Genomic DNA, 25,102 nt, shown 5'->3' with positions numbered 1-25,102 from the left:
CTATGTTCATCAGTGATATTGGCCTGTAGTTTTCTTTCTTTGTGACATCCTTGTCTGGTTTTGGTATCAAGGTGATGGTGGCTTCGTAGAAGGAATTTGGGAGTGTTCCTCCCTCTGCTATATTTTGGAAGAGTTTGAGAAGGATAGGTGTTAGCTCTTCTCTAAACGTTTGATAGAATTCACCTGTGAAGCCATCTGGTCCTGGGCTTTTGTTTGTTGGAAGGTTTTTAATCACAGTTTCAATTTCAGTGCTTGTGATTGGTCTGTTCATATTTTCTATTTCTTCCTGATTCAGTCTTGGCAGGTTGTGCATTTCTAAGAATTTGTCCATTTCTTCCAGATTGTCCATTTTATTGGCATAGAGTTGCTTGTAGTAATCTCTCATGATTTTTTTTATTTCTGCAGTGTCAGTTGTTACTTCTCCTTTTTCATTTCTAATTCTATTGATTTGAGTCTTCTCCCTTTTTTTCTTGATGAGTCTGGCTAGTGGTTTATCTATTTTGTTTATCTTCTCAAAGAACCAGCTTTTAGTTTTATTGATCTTTGCTATTGTTTCCTTCATTTCTTTTTCATTTATTTCTGATCTGATTTTTATGATTTCTTTCCTTCTGCTAGCTTTGGGGTTTTTTTGTTCTTCTTTCTCTAATTGCTTGAGGTGCAAGGTTAGGTTGTTTATTCGAGATGTTTCCTGCTTCTTAAGGTGGGCTTGTATTGCTATAAACTTCCCCCTTAGAACTGCTTTTGCTGCATCCCATAGGTTTTGGGTCGTTGTGTCTCCATTGTCATTTGTTTCTAGGTATTTTTTTATTTCCTCTTTGATTTCTTCAGCGATCACTTCATTATTAAGTAGTGTATTGTTTAGCCTCCATGTGTTTGTATTTTTTAAAGATCTTTTCCTGTAATTGATATCTAGTCTCATGGCGTTGTGGTCAGAAAAGATACTTGATACAATTTCAGTTTTCTTAAATTTACCAAGGCTTGATTTGTGACCCAAGATATGATCTATCCTGGAGAATGTTCCATGAGCACTTGAGAAAAATGTGTATTCTGTTGTTTTTGGATGGAGTGTCCTATAAATATCAATTAAGTCCATCTTGTTTAATGTATCATTTAAAGCTTGTGTTTCCTTATTTATTTTCATTTTGGATGATCTGTCCATGGGTGAAAGTGGGGTGTTAAAGTCCCCTACTATGAATGTGTTACTGTTGATCTCCCCTTTTATGGTTGTTAGTATTTGCCTTATGTATTGAGGTGCTCCTATGTTGGGTGCATAAATATTTACAATTGTTATATCTTCTTCTTGGATCGATCCCTTGATCATTATGTAGTGTCCTTCTTTGTCCCTTTTAATAGTCCTTATTTTAAAGTCTATTTTGTCTGATATGAGAATTGCTACTCCAGCTTTCTTTTGGTTTCCATTTGCATGGAATATCTTTTTCCATCCCCTTACTTTCAGTCTGTATGTGTCTCTAGTTCTGAAGTGGGTCTCTTGTAGACAGCATATATAAGGGTCTTGTTTTTGTATCCATTCAGCCAATCTGTGTCTTTTGGTGGGAGCATTTAGTCCATTTACATTTAAGGTAATTATCGATATGTATGTTCCTATTTCCATTTTATATATTGTTTTGGGTTCGCTACTATAGGTCATTTCCTTCTCTTGTGTTTCGTGTCTAGAGAAGTTCCTTTAGCATTTGTTGTAAAGCTGGTTTGGTGGTGCTGAACTCTCTCAGCTTTTGCTTGTCTGTAAAGGTTTTAATTTCTCCATCAAATGTGAATGAGATCCTTGCTGGGTAGAGTAGTCTTGGTTTCAGGCTATTCTCCTTCAGCACTTTCAGTATGTCCTGCCACTCCCTTCTGGCTTGTAGGGTTTCTGCTGAGAGATCAGCTGTTAACCTTATGGGGATTCCCTTGTGTGTTATTTGTTGTTTTTCCCTTGCTGCTTTTAATATGCTTTCTTTGTATTTAATTTTTGACAGTTTGATTAATATGTGTCTTGGCGTGTTTCTCCTTGTATTTATCCTGTATGGGACCCTCTGTGCTTCCTGGACTTGATTAACTATTTCCTTTCCCATATTAGGGAAGTTTTCAACTATAATCTCTTCAAATATTTTCTCAGTCCCTTTCTTTCTTTCTTCTTCTTCTGGAACCCCTATAATTCGAATGTTGGTGCGTTTCATGTTGTCCCAGAGGTCTCTGAGACTGTCCTCAGTTCTTTTCATTCTTTTTTCTTTATTCTGCTCTGCAGTAGTTATTTCCACTACTTTATCTTCCAGGTCACTTATCCGTTCTTCTGCCTCAGTTATTCTGCTATTGATCCTATCTAGAGTGATTTTAATTTCATTTATTGCATTGTTCATCGTTGCTTGTTTCATCTTTAGTTCTTGTAGGTCCTTGTTAACTGTTTCTTGCATTTTGTCCATTCTACTTCCAAGATTTCGGATCATCCTTACTATCATTATTCTGAATTCTTTTTCAGGTAGATTGCCTATTTCCTCTTCATTTGTTAGGTCTGGTGGGTTTTTATCTTGCTCCTTCATCTGCTGTGTGTTTTTCTGTCTTCTCATTTTGCTTATCTTACTGTGTTTGGGGTCTCCTTTTTGCAGGCTGCAGGTTCGTAGTTCCCGTTGTTTTTGATGTCTGTCTCCAGTGGCTAAGGTTTTTTCAGTGGGTTGTGTAGGCTTCCTGGTGGAGGGGACTAGTGCCTGTGTTGTGCTGGATGAGGCTGGATCTTGTCTCTCTAGTGGGCAGGTTCACGTCTGGTGGTGTGTTTTGGGGTGTCTGTGGCCTTATTATGATTTTAGGCAGCCTCTCTGCTAATGGGTGGGGTTGTGTTCCTGTTTTGCTAGTTGTTTGGCATAGGTTGTCCAGCACTGTGGCTTGCTGGTCGTTGAGTGAAGCTGGGTGCTGGTGTTAAGATGGAGGTCTCTGGGAGATTTCCGCTGTTTAATATTATGTGGAGCTGGGAGGTCTCTTGTTGACCAGTGTCCTGAAGTTGGCTCTCCTACCTCAGAGGCAGAGCCCTGACTCCTGGCTGGAGCACCAAGAGCCTTTCATCCACACGGCTCAGAATAAAAGGGAGAAAAAGTAGAGAGAATTAGTAGAAGTATGAGGAAAGAAAGAAGGAAAGGAGGAAAGGAAGGAAGGAAGAAAGAAGCAAAGAAGGAAAGAAAGGAGGGAGGGGGGGAGGGAGGGAGGAAGGAAGGAAGGAGGGAAAGAAGGAAAAAAAGACAGAAAGAAAGATGATACAGTAAAAATAAAATAAAGTATAATATAGTTATTGAATTAAAAAATATTTAGAAAAAAAAAGGGACGGATAGAACCTTAGGACAAATGTTGGAAGCAAAGCTATACAGAGAAAATCTTTCACAGAAGCATACACATACACCTTCACAAAAAGAGGTAAAGGGGGAAAAATCATAAATCCTGCTCCCTGATACCACCTCCTCAATTTGGGGTGATTCGTTGTCTAAAGGAGGGAGGGAAGGAAGGAAAGAAAGAAAGAACGAAGGTAAAGTATAATAAAGTTATTCCAATTAAACTTAATTATTAAGAAAAAGAATTTTTTAAAAAAAGTCATGGACGGATAGAGCCCTAGGACAAATGGTGGAAGCTAGAGTATACAGACTAGATGTCACACAGGAGCATACACGTACACCTTCACAAAAAGAGGAAAAGGGAAAAAAATCATAGATTTCGCTCCTAAATTCCCCCTCTTCAATTTGGGATCATTCCTTGTCTATTCAGGTATTCCACAGATGCAGGGTATATCAAGTTGATTGTGGAGCTTTAATCCGCTGCTTCTGTGGCTGCTGGGAGAGATTTCCCTTTCTCTTCTTTGTTTTCACAGCTCACAGGAGCTCAGCTTTGGATTTGGCCCTGCCTCTGCGTGTAGGTCGCTGGAGGGCGTCTGTTTTTTCGCTCAGACAGGACGGGGTTAAAGGAGCCGCTGATTCGGGGCCTCCGGCTCACTCAGGCTGGGGGTTGGGGGATGGGGGAAGGAGGGGCACTGCGTGCGGGGCCGGCCTGCGGGCGGCAGAGGCAGCGTGACGTTGCGGCAGAGGCCGGCGTGACGTTGCACCAGCCTGAGGCCCGCCGTGCGCTGTCCCGGGGAAGTTGTCCCTGGATCCCGGGAACCTGGCAGTGGCGGGCTGCACAGGCTCCGCGGAAGCGGGGTGTGGAGAGTGACCTGTGCTCGCACACAGGCCCCTTGGTGGCGGCAGCAGCAGCCTTAGCGTCTCCCGCCCGTCTCTGGGGTCCGCGGTTTTAGCCGCGGCTCGCGCCCGTCTCTGGGGTTTGTGCTTTCAGCCGCGGCTCGCACCCGTCTCGGGGGCTCGCGCCCTCAGCCGCGGCTCGCGCCCGTCTCTGGGGTTTGCGCTTTCAGCCGCGGCTCGCGCCCGTCTCGGGGGCTCGCGCCCTCAGCCGCGGCTCGCGCCCGTCTCTGGGGTTCGCGCTTTTAGCCGCGGCTCGCGCCCGTCTCTGGAGTTCCTTTAAGCAGCGCTCTTAAACCCCTCTCCTCGCGCACCAGGAGACAAAGAGGGAAGAAAAAGTCTCTTGCCTCTTCGGCCGGTGCAGGCTTTTCCCCGAACTCCCTCCCGGCTAGTCGTGGTGCACTAACCCCTTCAGGCTATGTTCAAGCCGCCAACCCCAGTCCTCTCCCTGAGCTCCGTCCAAAACCAAAACCCGAGCCTCAGCTCGCAGCCCCGCCCGCCCCGGCGGGTGAGCAGACAAGCCACTCGGGCTGGTGAGTGCCGGTCGGCACCGATCGTCTGTGCAGGAATCTCCCCGCTTTGCCCTCCGCACCCGTCGCTGTGCACTACTCCGCGGTCCCGAAACTCCCCCCTCTGCCTCCCGCAGTCTCCGCCCGCGGAGGGACTTCCTAGTGTGTGGAAACTTTTCCTCCTTCACAGCTCCCTCCCACTGGTGCAGGTGCCGTCCTTATTCTTTTGTCTCTGTTTTTTCTTTTGCCCTACCTAGTTACGTGGGGAGTTTCTTGCCTTTTGGGAGGTCTGAGGTCTTCTGCCAGCCTTCAGTAGGAGTTCTGTAGGAGTTGTTCCACGTGTGGATGTATTTCTGGTGTATCCGTGGGGAGGAAGGCGATCTCCGCGTCTTACTCTTCCGCCATCTTCAAGGTCCCCCCCCAAGTCTTAATATATGGCAACAAGAGCACTTTGCTTGCTCCAGATGCATACATTTCACTGATATGTTTTCCTAACTACCTCACAGTCTAAACTGAACTTACTTTTCCCAAATCTGTTTATTCTCTTGTAGAGTTTGCCTGAGTGAATGTGCCACTATTTATATAGTCAACTTTGGAATAATTGGAAATTCCTTTCTCTTATGCACCCTTCCCAATCTGTTCAGTCACAGAAAACTATAGCGTCTTAACATTATTTGCGTCTGTCCCAATCTCTCCATTCCTATTACGGTTGTGTTGGTTTAGCCCCCGTCTTTTCCACCTGGATCACTGCAACAGGCCCCAGACATATCTCCTTTCTTGAATTTGGCCTACCTTTAAATCTGTTTTCTGTACTGGTGGTGTAAGAGTGATGGTTCTAAAACACAAGCCTGACTATGTGACTCCCATTTATTATCTTCTAATAGTTCTTTCTAACTTTTAGGATAAAGCTTAAAATGTTTGGCTTAACCCACAAGATTGAAGTGAATTTCTGCCTAGCTGGAGAGCCTCATCCAATATACTGTTCCACTGGCACCTTTTCTGGCTAGGAATAGTAGTACTCCTTTCTTTATTACAAAATAGTTTCACATCTCTGTGTTCTATATCCTGGTATCTCTGCTGGGATTACCCTTTCTTCTTCCATTTTTCACTTAGGCTTTTAGAATTCGGTTCAGGCATAAGATAACTTTTCATACCCAAGTCTAGAAACATTCATCTCTGTCAAATTTCATTTAACTGGATTTAACCCACTCTCTCCCTTTTTGAATACTGATTCTTTATCTTACATATTTTGTTGTCCTTGAACTTTCTGTTATTACCTTCCTTCTCAGTTCCTTTCATTTCTGTCTTAAGCTTTCTCACCAGGTTTATAACATTCTCTTGAGAAAGCCCCAGCTACCCAAACTTCAAAACTGTGATATTCAATCCTGGCCTTTTTTTTTTTTTTTACAGAATTATTTCTTCCACTTTTCTCATTTTCAGAACAATCACCAATTTCTTCTTTAAAAAAAATGAAAAATCTTTTAGTTTTTTCCTGATTATAAGAATAATGTAGCTTTATTGTTAAAAACAATAGGAAAATTTTATCACAAAGAAAAAATAAATATCATCTATTATCCTACTCCCCAGAGATGAGAAGTCTTAATATTTTGGTATTTTCCCCTTTAAACCAATTTTCTATATATGTGCATGAACATTTGCATGTTCATGTGTGTATGTATGTACATACATATACACACTGCAGAGTTGTATTACCTGTTACCTACTCAGCACCTCCACTTGGATGTATAATAGGCATATGAAACTTAACTTTCCAAAATAACACTCTTAATCTTTCTCTTTGTACCTCTAAACTTGCTCTTCCTGCCTTTTTCCCCATTTCAGAAAATGTCAACTCCATCTTTCTAGTTGCTCAGCTCAAAAACCTCAGAGTCATCCTTAACTTGTAATTTTCTTTCACACCCCATAACTAATCCTTTAGCAGATCTTGTTGACTCTGCCTTCAAAATATGCCCAGAATCTAATCATGTCTTGCCACCTCCATGCCTACCACCCTAGCTCTAGCAATCTCTTACTTCAGTTATAACAGCCTGGTAACAGGTCTCCTTTCTGCCCTTGCTTTCCTTTAGTCTGTTTTCAAAAAAATATATCAGATTGGTATTTTAAAAATGTAAGTCAGATCATGTCATTCTTCAGAATTCTCTAATGACCTCCCATTTCATTCAGAGTAAAAACTAGAGTCCTTTAAGGACTTGTGAACCTCTACATCATTTGGCTCCCTACTGTATTCCTCTTGCTATGCTCTTCCTGCTGTTTAGCTCTTCTCTAGTTATACTGGCCTCCTTGCTGACTCCCAATACTCCAAGCATTTCCCACCCCTTCAAAGCTTTTGCCTCTGCCTGGAGTGATTTCCTCTCAGATAACCATATGGCTTATTCCCCTGTCTTCACATTTCTGCTCAGATTTCACTTCATCAGCAAGGGATTACCTGAACAACTTATATAAAAGAGCATGTCTCCTCCACTCCTTTGTCCCTTTTCCCAGACCCTGCTTTATTTTTCTCCACAGAACTTAATTCCATCTGACATTGTAAATATATACTTTTTTACCATCTGACATTCTCAATATATACTTCTTTATTTATTCATTTCTTGTCTTTACCACCCCAGCACCACCTGGGTGCACTACAATGTTGCTTTTATCAGTTATTAAGAGAAGACTATTTGAAATCTCCAACACTAATTGTGGATTTGTCTTTCTCTTTAAAGTTCTTTCATTTTTCCTTCATATATTCTGAAGCTGTTGTTAGATGCATAAATGTTTAGGATTGTAATGTCCTTTTGGTGAATTTACACCTTTGTCATTATAAAATGACTTTTTAAATATTCTTGGTTATATTCTTTGCTCTGAAGTGTACTTTTTTGATATTATATAGTCACCTCAGCTTTCTTTTGATTAGTGTTAACATGATATATCTTTCTTCTTCCTTTTATTTTTAACCTATTTGTGTCTTTATGGAGAAAGTGGGTTTCTTGTTGTTAGCATATGGTAGTATCTTCCTTTTCTATCAAATCTGACAATCTGACTTTTAATTGTGGTGTTAAGATTGTTAATATTTAATTGGAACTATTGGCATTCATGGATTTAAATCTACTGTATTATTGTGTGTTTAATTTTTACCTTATCCATTCTTTGTAGCCATCTTTCCTCTTTTTCTCCTGTCTTTAGAATTAAATTTTAAAATTCCTATTTATCTCCTTTGTGGGCTTATTTAGCTACAACTTGTTGTTATGTTAGTGATTGTTTTAGGGTTTAAAGTATAATATTTAGCTTATCACAGTCTACCTTCAAGTGCTATTATGTCATTTTATATGTCCTATAAGAACCTTACAAGAGTATACTTCTGTTTCTTCCCTCCTGGCCTTTGTGATATTGTTGCCATACATTTTACTTCTGTGTTACATATTACATTGTTATTCTGGCTCTAAATAGTCAATTGTTTCTTTAAAGAGATTTAAATAATCCGAATAATGTCTTTTATCTTTACCCCTTTAGTTACCATCTCCAGTGCCCTTTGTTCCTTTGTATAGCTCTGTATTTCCATGTATATCATTTTCCTTCTACCTGAAAGAGATATTTTAACATTACTTTTACTGCTGGTCTGATGTTGAATCCTTTAAGTTTCTGTAATGTTTAAAAAAGTCTTTGGGGTTCCCTGGCGATCCAGTGGTTAGGACTTGGCGCTTTCACTGCTGTGGCCCTGGGTTCAATCCCTGGTCAGAGAACTCAGATCCCACAAGCTGTGCAGCACAGCCAAAATTTTAAAAAAAGTCTTTATTTCACCTTCATATTTGAAAGATATCTTTGCTAGTATAAAATTCTAGGTTGATACTTTTGTTTTCTTTTGGTACCTTAAAGAGGTTTTTTTACTGTCTTCTGGATTGCGTTGTTTCCTGTGAGAACTCTGTTGTCAGTATTCGTTTCACTGGACCTATTGTGTCTTTTTTCTCTGGCTGCTTTTTACATTTTCTCTTTATCATTTGCTTTTAATTTGATTATGATGTATATTGTTGTAGTTTTCTTCATATTTCTTTTGCTTGGAGTTCATTGAGCTTCTCAAGTTTGTGGGTTTATTGTTTTCATGAAATTTGAAAATTTGTGGTCTTTATTTATCTTTAAATATCTTTTCTGTCACCTGAGTTATATTATTCTGGAACCCCAATTATATGTATATTAGGCCACTTGAAGTTTCATACAGATCATCTAAAGAAATTATTATTATTCTTTTAGTTTTTGGTAATTATTTTAATATAATAAATATCCTGTGTTTTGACTATGTCTTAAGATATACATATTAAGGCATCTTTAATTTTTTAGTGTCTCAGCAGATGAAGTTAATTCACCATTATCACCCCTCACATGGCAGGTAAGAAGAAATTAAATTACTGTTATATCTAATATTTTGTTCTCATTTATTTAGTTAAAAGAAATTATTTTATTACAGCCCTTAGAAAGTCAAAAGGATCAAATAGATGAACAACAGTGGCCAGAATCTCAGCCTATAATCTGGCAGAGTGAAGAAAGGAGGCGGAGCAAACAGATTAGAAAAGAATATTTCAAGGTACTTTATTAAGTTTTAAAATTTACTCTTTAATTATTAGTTTTGACTTTATCCATTTTGTTTTACATTAATATGACAGAATATAACTCTCTAGTTAGGTATAGTAGATGTGTTATTTTATCTTGATTTCCTACATGTATGTGGTATACATATATGAGCCAGTTATTTCCATAAAATTTCAGTAATTCAAAATAATTAAGAGTAGATCAGTGTGAATTGTGATTTGCCAGATACTTTACAAGAAACATGAATGTTTGCTACACTGCTAGTTGTAGCAATATGTAATAGTATTTTAAAAGAATTGCCCAAAAAAGGTCTTTCATTGGATCTGTTTCAGTAAAGAGTTGACACATTTTTACAATTAGCATTTAACTGTTTCTATGTAAATAAATGCTATTTACATGATTCTAAAAATGCCTGAAAGCATTTTCCCCCATTTTCTTTTCTTATTACCTTAATATATTTCTTAGGATGGCATTTTATCTTAGATAAATTAAAAGCTCAGACCATCTGAATTATCTCAAATTTCTAGTTAGAAGGGTTTTAATGAAATTTCATTGTGTACACCTTTGTAAATATTGTAATATTGTCTAATTTGTGATTAAGGTCTGCTGTATTTGTAGTGGCCAGTCATTAGAACTGGAGTAATCTTTAATACTAGTTAGAATTTGTTATTGGAATTTCTGACTCAGTGCAACCAAGCTCCTGCTCTATGCATAGCAAATTTTATTGTTTTTGTGGACCTTTTCTATTTCCCAAAACCTAATTTTTATCTAATAATAAATACATATCTAAATACATGTTCTAGGTTAAATTATAGGTAATTTGAAGTTTATATCACTAATAAATACGATTATATTTCATGCTTTTCTCAGTTTGGTAAAAGTGGGTCTCTATGCACATTGATCAGTTTCCTTATTATGGGAGTGTAACATACATTTGGAAGTAGTATCATATGACCAAAGCAAAAATGTTATATGTCTTAGTCTGTGATAAGTTTACTCCTTCAACAAATAATTACTGAATCCTTTTAATGAGCCTTATGTTACCTGGTCAATATGAGAGATAATGAAGAAATTAAAAGACATAGGGAAAAAAGGAAAGACATTCTTAGCAGAACCCTGGTCAGTACCCTTTACAAATCTTCAGTTATATTTGCATTCTGGCATTTATTAATTTGTAAGTCCCCTCTTTTAGTTTATGGCACTTGAACAAACTCACTAAAGAAAATTTGTTAACAGATAAAACTTAATGAATAACTGATGATGTGGTAGAAATTTTAGTATTTCTAACTAATAAAAGAGATTTGATATTTATTTGATCTATTAGTATAGTAAAAGCATACAAATTCTGACTGTTTTTCAAAATACTTACATGGCACTTAGTAAGAAGTAAGTGCATTTATTGTCATTCCTATTTTATAGATGGGGAAATTAAGGCACAAAGAGGCTAAGTAAAATGCTTCAAGCCACTTAGCTAATAAGCAGCTGAGTCAAGACTTGAACCGAGAACCTATGCTGTGCTGCCTGTTGATCTGCTGTGGATAGCCTAATAGCAAATGAACACACTTTCAGATAAATACAGTTTTATTGTCTTTTAAATATTTTATTGTAACTCAAGTAAACTTCTCAGTAAAGTCTTAATAGAAGCCTCAGTGAACCTTTAAAAAATAGTTATTTGATTTAATAGTATCATTTGTTGATAAATATTTTATTTTTTATGGCTTAAGTATACCTTCCATAATATTGCTATTTTTTAAGTTGCTAAGAGATCAAAGGAGATAATATTTGAAGAGTCCATAATCATCATTCAACAAATGTTAATTTCTACTATAGTTAATAAAGTAGGTGCAAAGATAAGCTTCAGTAACTGGGAATGTTTTAAGGAGACATGTAGTTCTCCTCAATAGTCAGAAGATGTCAGTGTTAGGACACTGTAAAAAAATAAAGTCAACAGTTTTTTCCAGAGGTGTTAAAAAAAAATTATAAAACTGAGATACTACTCTCTAAGTGAAGTCAAAATGGTTATTCAGATTTGCCAGTATTTTCATGATTAAAATATTATCTATGAAAAAAAATATTATCTATGAAGTGTCTTTCTTTCAAAAAGAAAATTTCTCTTAATCACTTATCTCAAGAATAAAAAGGCTTATTCATAAGATAATAGTATTGAACTTAATTTGGATTTATAGTTAAAGTATACTACTCTAGAGATATATATCAGATTATCACTAAGCTCACTCAGTGATGGCTCCTTTAGCTTTGCTTTGTTATGAAACATACAGACCTTTTGTGCAACTTTATCCTAACATATATAAATGACTGAACCACAGGATTTCTTTGTTTGTGTCCCATGGTAAATTATTCATGATGCTGTTATTTAGAAGATTTATTGAAAGTGTGTGTGTGTGTGTGTGTGTGTGTGTGTGTGTGTGTGTGTGTGTGAAATCTAGCTCTCCAGTTTCATAGTTGCTAGGACTGATTTTGGGAGGTATGTTTTTCAGGTAAGCCCCTGAAACTAAATTTTAAAAAGTTTCAACATAATTGGCCAGAGTATGTGAGTAAGAAGGTAATTTAGGTCAGATTATATAAGTAAATCATTGTAGGAGAGTTATATTAACTCTTTTAGACTCCCAGCCGCTCTTGCGTAGATTACTATTCTAGTAAATAAAATTTAATGTCATTGTTGCTGAAGTAAAATCACTGCATTTCTCAGAGTGAAGGTATTCCAGAAAATACATTACTTTATTAAAAATTGTAAGGCCAGCAGGTCCGGGGAAGGGCCCAGGGAGCCAGACGGAACCCCCGCCAAAGTGGCTGATGCAACCGACACCTGACATTGACACACCACTCGGCCCCGGTCTTCCCGCTCCCCGAGGGACGGAACCAGCGGCTCTGAGGCTGATGCAACCGACACCTGACATTGCCACAACACCCGAGAGATTACCAAAAAAGGGCTGCTTCACACAGCAAGCACCTCCCCTGCGTCCGCCCCTATAAATTTTGTTTGTGCCCGCACCCGGGTGCGACTTCTCTGGCCCCTTTCTCTCGGACCAGTGAACCTCGCCCAGGAGCGTTCCCAAATAAAGCTTGTTTAAGCTCTCCTCTGTTTTTGGTGCCGTTCCTTACAAAAATCTTTTACAGAAATTTATTAATATCATTTGAATAAGATACACAACAAAGTATGAAAATCTAACCTTTTTTCGACAATGTTCAATGTAAATTAGTAGCTTTAATTTCTTGTAAGAATGACAACACAAATTTCTAAATGCGTTTGATGATTCATTTCTAAATAAAGTTAAAAAACATCAGAATAACTATACCAAATTAGTTTTAAGGCTTATTTGATTTATTTAAATGCCATATATATTTGTCATCAAATGTATCTCACTACTTTTGTGATAAAACATTATAATGACTCTTAAAATACATATCTGATTTCATAAATATAGTACAATATTTTAACTTAATGGCTAACCCCAAGGAAAATATTTTTGTATATTTTCTCTGACCATGGTTAATTTTATACCGGAATAGGGAAGCCAACTGGGCTTCTGAAATAACCTGATTTGTTCTGAGTCAGAGTTTGTGCACAAGTACTGTCCCTTCTGTGAAATTAATATAAGCTTCAGAGCTGAACTGATCTTTGTGTTTCTGAACAGGCCTTTATAGTAGTATTTGAATTTAGATATAATAAAACTTCAGTTATTCCAACTAATGTTAACTGACAGCTGAGTTGAATTAGTAAGAAGTTGGACTTATAGAATATTTAAAAATCTGTGTATATATTCTGATTTGGATTTTAGGACCTTTAAATATGTGCAGTAATGCAAAACTAAGTATCTTCCTAAGTTTTCATGTATAATGGATATTTTAAATTAGAATAGCAGTTGAGTAATAATAATACAAGTCTCATTATCTAAGTTCTCGACTGTATCATCCTCTGTTTCTTTCCTTTATCAATTATCCGTTCAGTCTTCTATGTCCTTTCTCTTTACCTTCCATCTTATAAATGTGCTCAGACCTCTACCATTATCCCTGATTCCCCTTTCAGCTGTTGCCTTATCTCTTTGTTTTCTTCTAGGGCCAAACTTGCCATTTCTAGATCTGCAGTTTCCGATCACTCCTTAACCCACTGCAGTCTGTCTTTTACCTCCATTTCTCCATGGAAATAGCCCCTCACTAGAGCCTAACATGTACCTACTAATGGCAAAATCTAGTGTAGCATTTGACAGTGATGACCACATCTTTCTTCTCAAAACTCCTTGCTTGGTTTCTGCCTCATTTTCCTTTCCTGATTCTTCTTTTTTCTTTTTGATGCTCCTGGCTAACTTTTCTTCTGATTTTTCTTCTGCTTGTTTTTAGGGGTCTCATCTTTTGTTACTCTCTCTGAAGCTTTTATGATTCCAGATGTCTCATATTCTCCTGGGTCTAAAGTTACATCTCATAACTTTTTTTTCCTGTTCTCTGTACCTGTGTTTCTAATTGTCTGGATGCCATGTTTTTCAAATCAATATGTCTCCCCTTCCTGCCGCACTATGATGGAACTTGCTCCTCCTCTCTGTTCTTTATTTTAGTTAGTAGTAGTATTACCCACCCAGTTCTCTAAGCTCTATACCTCAATCCTCCTTGATTTTGCTTTCTTTCTTTCTTCTTACCTTATTGGTCATCAGGATGCTAATTATGCATCTTTCTCCAATTCATTACCTCTTCTCCATATCTACTGCCCTTGCTTTTGTTGGAACCCTCATTCTTTCTTGTCTGGGCAATTGTAATAACTTCTTTTTTTTTTTTTTTTTTTTTTTTTTTTTTTGCGGTATGCGGGCCTCTCACTGTTGTGGCCTCTCCCATTGCGGAGCACAGGCTCCGGACGCGCAGGCTCAGCGGCCATGGCGCATGGGCCCAGCAGCTCCGCGGCATGTGGGATCTTCCCAGACCGGGACACGAACCAGTGTCCCCTGCATCGGCAGGCGGACTCTCAACCACTGCGCCACCAGGGAAGCCCTGTAATAACTTCTTAATGGTCCCCCTTTCTCTAGTTTCACGGTCCTTAGAGAAATCCCTGGCTTAAAATTCTTTATTGGCTCCCCATTATAAATTACATAAAATTTGGACTTTTAAAAAACTTCACAGCCATCCTTACCTACTTCTTTAAGTTTTATTACCTGCCACAATTCACTCGTTACTAGCTACTCTTTTTTACATAGGCTGAGCTTTTTTATTCCTTTGTGCTTCCCTTCTTCTGAGCATGCACATTCTTTTATTCCTGAAAAATCCCTACTAATCATTTAAGATTTAGGGATGAGAGTATAGCATAGTGGTTAAGAGCTTTGACCTCAGAAATCAAACCACTTTGGTTCCAGTCCTTACTTAGATATCTACTAACTGAGTGACTTTGGCAAATTATCTAATCTTGCTGAGCTTATTATTATTTTTTTTTATCTTCAGATGACTCTAATAGTATCTTCCTTCATAGGATTATTATAACTACTGAATTATTTAATAATATAAAGTGCTTAGAACAGCACTTGCCACAGAGTATACACTAATAAATATTAGCTTATTATTCACTAAAATGTCATTCTTTTGTTTTTCTACCAGTCATCTTTTTTTAAATAAATTTATTTATTTTATTTATTTATTTTTGGCTGTGTTGGGTCTTCGTTGCTATGCACGGGCTTTCTCTAGTTGTGGCGAGTGGGGGCTACTCACTGAGGTGGCTTCTCATTGAGGAACATGAGCTATTGGTGCCTGGGCTTCAGTAGTTGCGGCACATGGGCTCAGTAGTTGTGGCTCGTGGGCTCTAGAGTGTAGGCTCAGTGGTTGTGGCACACGGGCTTAGTTGCTCCGTGGCATGTGGGATCTTCCCGGACCAGGGCTCGAACCTGTGTCCCCTGCACTGGCAGGCGAATTCTTAACCACTGCACCACCAGGGAAGTCCCTACCAGTCATCTTTTTTCAGATGTTAATTCTCAATTAGGATATGAAAGGACTCAGCAAAGATCAGGGCTGCTGGGCAAAGAAGGTCATGGTCAGGAATGCAGACTGCGTCCTCCTTTTCAGTAGTACTTGCATAACTGCTCATGTTTGAGTTCCTTGTAAGAAAGGCAGTAGTTGAAAAGCACATAAGCATGGAAAGTCCAGTGAAATACTTGTAATACTCATAGTAACCTCTTTGAAACTCTCCAGCAGTGCCTTTAGGGGTGAAATCCTGCATCAGTATCAAGCTTGGGCAGCTCCCCTGTTTTGACATCCATGAGTTTCTTCGCCTTCACTAGTATGCCTGATGCCATCTTGGGGTCCTGGTGTCCAACTGTCTAAATGTCACTTTTTTGTTGAAGTAGAACAAGAACAAGTGTCATCAGTGACTTTGTGCCTAAGGATGGCAAATAGGTTTATTCGCACATGCCAACTCTATTCAGTGGCTACCTGGAACATTGGATTGAAAGTATATTGAGGCTATGTCTGGAATCAGCTGGAAAGAGCACTTTGGTAGATTAGTGATAGTTGTCATAAGTCATAGGAGAGACAGTGGAGGAATTTAGGTCTTGTATTTGTCATCCCTAATGCTGCTCATCCTCCAGTTTGTGGTTGAGCTATCAGGTAGGTTATCTATTTTTCCAAGAGTTATGGAAGATAATGCTGCATAAGTAAAAGGGGCTATTAACTAGAACCTTGAATGCCAGGCAGAGAAATTTGGACATAATCTGAAAGTTAGGTTTTTTCAACAGAAGAGTCATGAGTTGCATGTAGTATTTTGAAAAGGTCAATCTGCCACTGATTTGCAGGATAATTACCGGCGAGGAGGAATCAGAAGAACTTTAGTGGTTGTCATAACTGTATTTCCTTGATTTCCTGCTCCTAAAAACAAGCACTGTTTTTACATTCTAGAATTTGTGATAGTAAGCATATTACCTCTGTGCCTTAGTATAAAATGGAGATAATATTGGGTTGGCCAAAAAGTGCCTTTGGTTTTTTTTTTTTTTTTTTTTTTTTTTTTGCGTTACGCGGGCCTCTCACTGCTGTGGCCTCTCCCGTTGCGGAGCACAGGCTCTGGACGCGCAGGCTCAGCGACCATGGCTCACGGGCCCAGCCGCTCCGCGGCATATGGGATCTTCCCGGACCGGGGCACGAACCCGTGTCCCCTGCATCGGCAGGCGGACTCTCGACCACTGCGCCACCAGGGAAGGCCCCTTTGGTTTTTAATTTAAAAAAAAAGACACAGTTTTCATTTTCACCAAGAACTTTATTGAACAACATATTCACTCTTTTGTTCCACTACTTTTTCCCATTTTTCAGGCAACTTCATAATTCCATCTTCCCAAAACTTTTTGTCTTTTTGAGCAAAGAACTGTTCCAGGTGCCTTTTACAGTTTTCCAGGGAATTGAAATTTTTTTCGTTAAGAGAATTTTGTAAAGACCTAAATAAATGGAAACCCAAAGGTGCAATGTCTGAATATGGCGGATGAATCAGAACTTCCCAGCCAAGCTGTAACAGTTTTCGCCTGGTCATCAAAGAAACATGGGGTCTTGCGTTATCCTGATGGAAGATTATGCGTTTTCTGTTGACTAATTCTGGACGCTTTTCATTGAGTGCTGCTTTCAGTTGGTCTAAGTGGGAGCAGTACTTGTTGGAATTAATCGTTTGGTTTTCCGGAAGGAGCTCATAATAGAGGACTCCCTTCCAATCCCACCATATACACAACATCACCTTCTTTGGTTGAAGACCAGCCTTTGGCATGGTTGGTGGTGTTTCATTTTGCTTGCCCCATGATCTCTTCCATTCCACATTATTATACAGTATCCACTTTTTATCTCCTGTCACAATTTGTTTTAAAAACAAAACTTTTTCGTTACGTTTAAGTAGAGAATCGCATGCAGAAATACGGTCAGGAAGGTTTTTTTCACTTAAGTTACGTGGAACCCAAACATCAAAGCGATTAACATAACCAAGTTGGTGGAAATGATTTTCAACACTTGATTTGGATATTTTGAGTATGTCAGCTATCTCCTGCGTGGTATAACGTTGAGTGTTCTCAGTTAATGTCTCAATTTGATCGCTATCAACTCCAATTGGCCTACCCGACTGTGGAGCATCGTCCAGCAAGAAATCTCCAGCACAAAACTTCGCAAACCACTTTTGACACGTTCGATCAGTCACAGCACCTTGTCCATACACTGCACAAACCTTTTTATGCATTTTGGTTGCGTTTTTACCTTTCTTGAAATAACAAAGCATAATATGCTGAAAATGTTGCTCTTTTGTTCCATATTTTTTTTTTTTTTTTTTTTTTTTTTTTTTTTTGGGGTATACGGGCCTCTCACTGTTGTGGCCTCTCCCGTTGCGGAGCACAGGCTCCGGACGCACAGGCTCAGCGGCCATGGCTTACGGGCCCAGCCGCTCCGTGGCATGTGGGATCTTTCCGGACCGGGGCACGAACCCGTGTCCCCTGCATCGGCAGGCGGACTCTCAACCACTGTGCCACCAGGGAAGCCCTGTTCCATCTTTAATATTAAAATGGCTATACAAAAATTTAACAATTTTGATAAGTCTTTTTTAAAATGCAAGCTGATATGACAGCTGTCACATACAATCTAACAAAATTGTTTTGAATGAAGTTAAAGACAACTAAGTGCTGCTAGAGCCATCTTGCAGAAAAAACTGAATGAACCTTTTGGCCAACCCAATACTATTTACCTCAGGGTTGTTAAGAATATTAAATGGGTTCATACATGTAACACACTTCAATCAGTGCACGGTGTATAGTAAGCACTGGTATAAGTGTTATTATCACTGTTACTGTTATTGTATAGTCAATATATACATTTAATGTAGTATTTTTTTAACCTAAAATCAGTAGGTTTCTTAAAAATGGATGACATTTTTGAATGGTGAGATTACAGGCTAGGCGTGAGATAGTGGGGCCTAGAATAGAATAATATTTGAGAGAATTCAGAAGAAGTAAGTCTGAGGGAGATCACAGAAAGAATTGACTTCTTGATGTTTTGTAAATAGCGGATTAAGAAAAAGGAGGATTTAAGACAGCACTCAGATAGCAAACCTGAATGAATGGGAAATGGATTGGTTTAGGAAGGAAATGTTACTTGATGTATGTACTTAGAACAATGCCTTGCACATAGAAAGTACTGTTTTGTGTTAGCTATTAGTAAGTAGTAGGACTGTTTAAACTGGTTATGTAATTACACAGTTTATTTATCTTTACATATAATTTACATTCTATATATAATTTAGATAATTTAATAAAAGTACCAAAATGTGAATAAACCTCATATATAATTTACTACTTAGAGAATTTATTTGTTCAAGGAAAAATAAAATAATGTGATTTAAATATTTTTCAGTATAAATCATCAAGGAAGAGTTCAAGTGGCAATGAAAACGATGAGGTGAGAAAACAGGGTAATATTAGCAATTGTTTAAAATATTTACTTTCACATGTAGTTGGCTCAGTCAGAGTAAAATGTAATTCATCTTTCAGTTTGTTATTGATTTAATGCACAAGTTTTCTCCAGTAATAAAAACTGAGCATCGTTAGACAATTATTAATTTAATCATGTAATTTCCATCTGTCCTTTGTAGTTCAGCTTTAGAATTTTATTAACATTCATCTTGAAACTAATTAATTTAAAATTTTTACATTTTCCTATATTTTATCTTCTTAAATCAACCTGGTGGTCAATTGAGATTTTTCCTTTGGAATTTGTTAATCTCTTTTCACAGCTCTGTATACTATTTCAACACTTAAAATTAGATTTCTACAGTTTGTGCATTACTATAAATTTTTCTACCTCATCATTTTAAGCTGTACAGCAGCCTGGCATTTTTGAAATGATACAGTCTCATCACCATGAATACTTAAGCTTTGTGTATTTTTGTTTGGAAGGATTGGTAATTCATTTGATGTTGGATACTTGGCAGGGTTTCTGAAAACTTTAATTTTAGGAAATGGAATCACCAAAAAAACGTTTGTTGTACCTGAGCTAGAAGTTCAGCTTGGATATTTTCCCTGTCCCTTTATATATTATATCCACTTTGATCCTGCCTGCTTCAATATCTAATCAGTTACCAAAACCTTTTTTTTTTTTGATACAGAAATATTCTGAATACATTCCCCACCTGCATTTCTGCTCTGGCACAGGCCCTCCTCATTTCTTGCCTGTATTACTGCAATAGCATCCTTGATCTTCTCCCTTTCTCCAGTCCATTCACCTCTCTGCTGCAAATGATTGTTTCAAAGAACACAAATATGATCAGGCCATTCCCTTGCTTAGAAAACTTCACTGTCTCCTCATCACTTAGAAGGTAAATTCAAGGTCCTCCTTCATTAAGCTCCTGCTTACCACATCAGCCTCAACTCACGATTTGCCTTCCTTCCACCATACTGTCCAAAAATGTGGAATTACAAGGTTTTCTGCACTCATCCTTACATTTATTGCTTTTTTTAAAACATTTTTATTGGAGTATAATTGCTTTACAATGTTGTGTTAATTTCTGCTGTACAACAAAGTGAATCAGCTATACATATACATATATCCCCATATCCCCTCCCTCTTGAGCCTCCCTCCCACCCTCCCTATTCCACCCCTCTAGGTGGGCACAAAGCACCAAGCTGATCTCCCTGTGCTATACAGCAGCTTCTCACTAGCTATCCATTTTACATTTGGTAGTGTATATATGTCAGTGCTACTCTCTCACTTCATCCCAGCCTCCCCTTCCCCTTCCCTACGTCCTCAAGTCCATTCTCTACGTCTGCGTCTTTATTCCTGTCCTGCCTCTAGGTTCTAAAGAAACATTTTTTTATTCCATATATATGTGTTAGCATACGGCATTTGTTTTCTCTTTCAGACTTACTTCACTCTGTATGACAGTCTCTAGGTCCAGCCACCTCACTATAAATAGCTCAATTTTGTTTCTTTTTATGGCTGAGTAATATTCCATTGTATATATGTGCCACATCTTCTTTATCCATTCATCTGATGATGGACACTTAGGTTGTTTCCATCTCTGGGCTATTGTAAATAGTGCTGCAATGAACATTGGTGTACATATGATTTTTGAATTATCGTTTTCTCAGGGTATATGCCCAGTAGTGGAATTGCTGGGTCATATGGTAGTTCTATGTGTAGTTTTTTAAGGAACCTCCATACTGTTCTCCACAGTGGCTGTATCAATTTACATTCCCACCAACAGTGCAAGAGTGTTCCTCATGACATTTTTTTTCTTATATTCCATATATATGTGTTAGCATACGGTATTTGTCTTTCTCTTTCTGACTTACTTTACTCTGTATGACAGACTCTAGGTCCATCCACCTCAGTACAGATAACTCAATTTCATTTCTTTTTATGGCTGAGTAATATTCCATTGTATATATGTGCCACATCTTCTTTATCCATTCATCTGTCAATGGACATTTAGGTTGCTTCCATGTCCTGGCTGTTATTACTTCTGTGCCTTTGTCCTTGTTGTCCTCTCATCTTGGAATATTGTTAAACATCTACTCAGTTTTTTAGTTTCTCAGGAAACTTGATTTTATCCACCACCCCCACTGTTTCCCCAAGTGCCCCTTATCTGTGCCTCATAATATATCATGCATAGCTCTATCCTTATACTGAAAAGATTGTACTACCCATGTAAATGAATCTGTTTTCACCCTAGACTGAGAGATCCTTGAGTGGATGATATTTTACTAAATTTCAGTGTTCTCAGTGTCTAGCACCAGTGTCTGACATATAGTAGATAGTAATCATTTGTTGATGATGAATACATGTCCTCTTTGGTATGCATATTCAAGATTAAATGTTAAGAATTTTGTATTTGTTTAGTAGTAGTGGTTGAAAAAACATGGACCATTTAGTAGTATTTTATGCAATTCAATTAATTCTTTGTCATTATTTCTAAGCCTATGTTAGATACACATAATTTTCCAGGTAAATGTTATTATTTGGCGTGATGGAATTTTTGCATGCTTCCATGTACCTGTCTCAGATGGTAACATATTGTTGCCATTTCCCATCAGGAATTAATCTTAACACATGACTATTTTCTAAGAAATATAGAAAGGTTTTTCATTTGTGATATTTAAAGGAAATACATTTATAAGAAAATATTTGATGTAAGTAGATACTACTTCTAAAACTTTAAAGGGCTTATGAATCACCTGAAATACAGATTCTGATTCATTAGGTCTTGGGTGGGGCCTGAGATTCTGCATTTCTAACAAGCTCCCAGAGGATGCTGATGCTACTGGTCCACAGACCACACTTTGGCAAGGTGGTAGATGGCATTTTCCAGATTCTTCCTTTAGTAGTTAATCAAAAAATTTTCAGTTTTCCTTTTATATGTCTAAATCATCATTCATATTTTAATTTCATCTTTCATCTTCTTGTTTTTATATTTTAGCAAGACAGTGATAATGCTAATATGTCACCACAATCTCCAGTATCATCTGAGGTACAAGTTCTGTTTTTAAATGTGTTTACATAGGTTTCTTTGTCTCTTCTCTCTAACCTCATCTTTCTTTTTTTTAAGTGTAATTTATTCACCCATATTTAAAAATCCATAGTAGGTTAATTTATACAAACCTAGCCTATAAAAAATTCTAAGAACACCATATTTTTGAACAAATATTCATAATCAATATCACTTAAATTAGTTATTGAAAAATGCCTATAGATCACAGAAAATAATTCACTTTATACATTTTTTATGTTTTATAATTCATCCATATTTTGAAATCAATGATAAGAACAGCTTTCAGATTTTAAATTTGAAAAAAGTACTTCAGCATTGTGCAATGGCCTTTGGTTTTTCTCATAACCAGTTAGGTCTGAAAGCAATGCAAGAAAAACTTCCTTTTTCCACGAGAAACATCCCTGTAGTGGGTTGTTCCTATCGACAGGAGGGTACACCTTTCCTAGCATCTTAGACCTAAGGAGGAGCATGGGGAGAAGGGGTAGATGAAAGTTAGAGTTTCTGAGATCTCAACCAAATACTTTGGTGGTTTGAATGATTAACTCTTCTAATTTAGTTAAACCTATTGCTTCACAATAAGAGATAAATTAAAAAAATTCTAAACAGTATCTCTTACTTCAGATTACTTTAGTATTCTAAAAGTATATTGGCATTAGTAAATAGATGATTATGTGTTCATTTGGTGAATTCAGAACTTTGTCTAAACGTTTGGATGATCCAAATTCACCATATAACTTTGGTTAATTAGCCAGTATTTCATCTTATATAGGTGGTGTTAATTTTTTAAAAAGCCAGGATTCTTTGTCTATTGTTTTGGGTGAGTTGCATTATAAAACTGTTAAATGGACGTGGACATTAATTTTATAAATATGTTTCTAAATTATTTATATGGCAGGAAAATGATTTGCATTCTTTTAGAAAATAATTTAAATTAGGATATCCTAAAATTAGTCTTTGTCACATGCTTTTGTAAATCCTTTTTTTACTTTCAGTTATAACAAATGTAAGTGCTGCCTTATTTAACTAGGTACTTTATGATTTTATGATCTGTGCTCATGGGGAGAGTATCAGTGCCAGTTTTCTCAAATAAATTATATTGCTTTTATAATACATTTTTCCTTACATTTGGATAAGTGAAAATTTTGTCTGGAAATTCATAACACTTTAACCGAAGTAATCAAGACACACTGAGGCTTGTAGAGGGATAGGGTGGTGAGCATGTATTTTAGAAGCTCAACTGACTTTCAACTTGAATTGCTTATCATATGTTAATCAGAAAATTAAGAGAGTCAACAGAATTCTGATTGTTTTAGTTTCATCTGTGAAAGGAAAATGATAAAAACAATTAGTATAGTGCTTTACTATTAACAAAGTGCTTGCCTATACATTTAAACCTAAGAGCAGTCCCATGAGCTGGGTAGTATCCTCATCATTTTACAGCTGCAGAGACTGATAACTTTTCCTAAAGACTCCAGTCGATAAATGGTAGAGAAGTGACTGAAGCCCAAACTCTGGCTACTTCAGTTGTTGTACAGATTAAATAAGATGCTGCTAAAATTACATTATCTTTCCACCTTATAATTTACGAAGTGTTTTCTTTTAGTTATCTCACTTAATCTTTACAACATCCCATTTTAAAGGTGAAGGAACAGTTACAGAGAAATTAAATGTTTTGCTCAAGGCTTAGCCTAAACTTTCTGACTCTAAGTTCAGATTTTTAAAATATACCACGGTTCTTTCCAAAGCACACTACTGTGTGAAAGCACTTTGAAACAATGTGCATTCAGATAGAAGAAATAATACTTTATTATCTATCACTCTGCAGCCCCTATTAGTATGAATGTGTATATTTGCCTCAGATTATCCACTAAGGGTCAAGTCCATAGTAGGTACTGAGTAAGTTTTACTAATTTCACTTATCTTTTCATTGAAGCTTTTTTTCATTTTGGGGGAGACTTTAATCTGGTTCGTCATTCAAGAAATATCTATTTTATATGCTTCAATAATTTTCATTTTCCTTATACTATGAGGGAGAAGTCAATTAGCAAATATTTATAGACCTTTTAAAAGTGAAATATATCAATTTGAATTGAAATGCAGTTTACCTTTCTCTACTACACTAATCATGGAAAAAAATACTTCTCAAAATTGGAATGGATATGAATAACTACCTTGATTATTTTGAAAGAAAAGAGGTTTTATTTGTTTTTTGTTTTTAGGAGTATGATAGAACTGATGCTTTTTCACATGGTCCCTTTGGCTTGAAGCCTAGATCAGGTAAATATATATTCTGCAAATAAAATTTATTGGCTATATATGAAACGAGTTTCTCAGCTTAAATGGGATTGATTCCATAGTTTTAAGTACACATAGATTCTTTCCCCTCTCCTAAAAGTAATTTTCTCTTAACCTTATTTGTCTTTCCAATTCCCATTCCCCATTTCTTTCTTCCTCTTTACTTTCAAGCTCCTGAAACCTCAGCTTTTTGCCTTAGATATACTGCAGTCTTATTTCTACTCTACTGTGACTGCTATTAGAATGACCACTCTGCCAGCAGACCAAACACTGTTTGAAATTATAGCACTCCATTATATTGTGGTTTTAAAAAGGGATCTTTTCGCATTTGGCAAGCCCAAAAGAAAATGGATCCATGTTACTTGGCAAGGTATTGAATTATAGTTTTTATTCGTGAATAACTGTATTGACCTTCAAGAATAATTTCCTTTTTCTTTAAAGATAATAAAGGCTGATTTGTGTTCAGTAATAATTCTTAACCTGGATCATAAGTTTCTAATAATATATGTTTAAGTAAGAACATGTATAGGTGGTAGAAATTGTTACCCTTGTCTTCCCTGTTACTTTCAATTATGCAAATAAGCAGATTTCAGTTATATTCTGTAAAAAATATTTAGAATTTATTAATAATAATAGTGTTTTATGTCATTTTGTTCTGGTTCTTTTTATCATGTCTCTTTCCCCACCGATGGTTGATCCTTCCTGTTAGCTTTGTAATAAGCTAGGAAATTTCTGTTTTATAGCTTTTAGCCGCTCATCTCGTCAGGAATATGGGGCAGCAGATCCAGGTTTTACAATGAGAAGAAAGATGGAACATCTACGGGAAGAACGAGAGCAAATACGACAACTTCGCAATGTAAGTCATATTGACCTTTCAGGTCTCCTTTATAGAAATGGGTTTAACGTGGGAAATTAACAAGGTATATTTTATTTTCAGTACTCCTTAAAATTTTAGATTACATAATGATTAGTTGTATAAATATATAACATATATGTTTAGATAGAATATCTGTGAT

At 37.1% G+C, this 25,102-nt stretch overlaps 1 protein-coding gene, 1 non-coding gene and 1 pseudogene across 3 annotated transcripts in view; 2 read left to right on the top strand and 1 right to left on the bottom strand.

The window, feature by feature from the left end:
- LRCH2 (leucine rich repeats and calponin homology domain containing 2) overlaps window positions 1-25,102 on the top strand; it is a 102,768-nt gene that overhangs the window by 65,335 nt on the left and 12,331 nt on the right. For both annotated transcript variants that reach the window (XM_032620823.1, XM_032620824.1), the window contains exons 13-18: window positions 9,053-9,101; window positions 9,180-9,296; window positions 18,659-18,703; window positions 21,720-21,770; window positions 24,011-24,068; window positions 24,830-24,942. In XM_032620823.1, coding sequence (XP_032476714.1) covers window positions 9,053-9,101; window positions 9,180-9,296; window positions 18,659-18,703; window positions 21,720-21,770; window positions 24,011-24,068; window positions 24,830-24,942 — 433 coding nt within the window. The remainder of the gene's footprint in view (window positions 1-9,052; window positions 9,102-9,179; window positions 9,297-18,658; window positions 18,704-21,719; window positions 21,771-24,010; window positions 24,069-24,829; window positions 24,943-25,102) is intronic.
- On the bottom strand, window positions 15,355-15,588 carry LOC116748035 (annotated as a pseudogene).
- LOC116748187 lies at window positions 22,102-22,230 on the top strand. The gene has a single exon (XR_004348199.1). It is a non-coding gene; the product is annotated as a small nucleolar RNA SNORA35 (small nucleolar RNA).

The sequence above is a fragment of the Phocoena sinus genome, chromosome X (assembly GCF_008692025.1).
Source record: "Phocoena sinus isolate mPhoSin1 chromosome X, mPhoSin1.pri, whole genome shotgun sequence".
In the NCBI taxonomy this organism is placed as follows: Eukaryota; Metazoa; Chordata; class Mammalia; order Artiodactyla; family Phocoenidae; genus Phocoena; species Phocoena sinus.
Note: the sequence above shows the minus strand (reverse complement) of the source record. Positions and strands in the feature narration are given on the sequence as shown.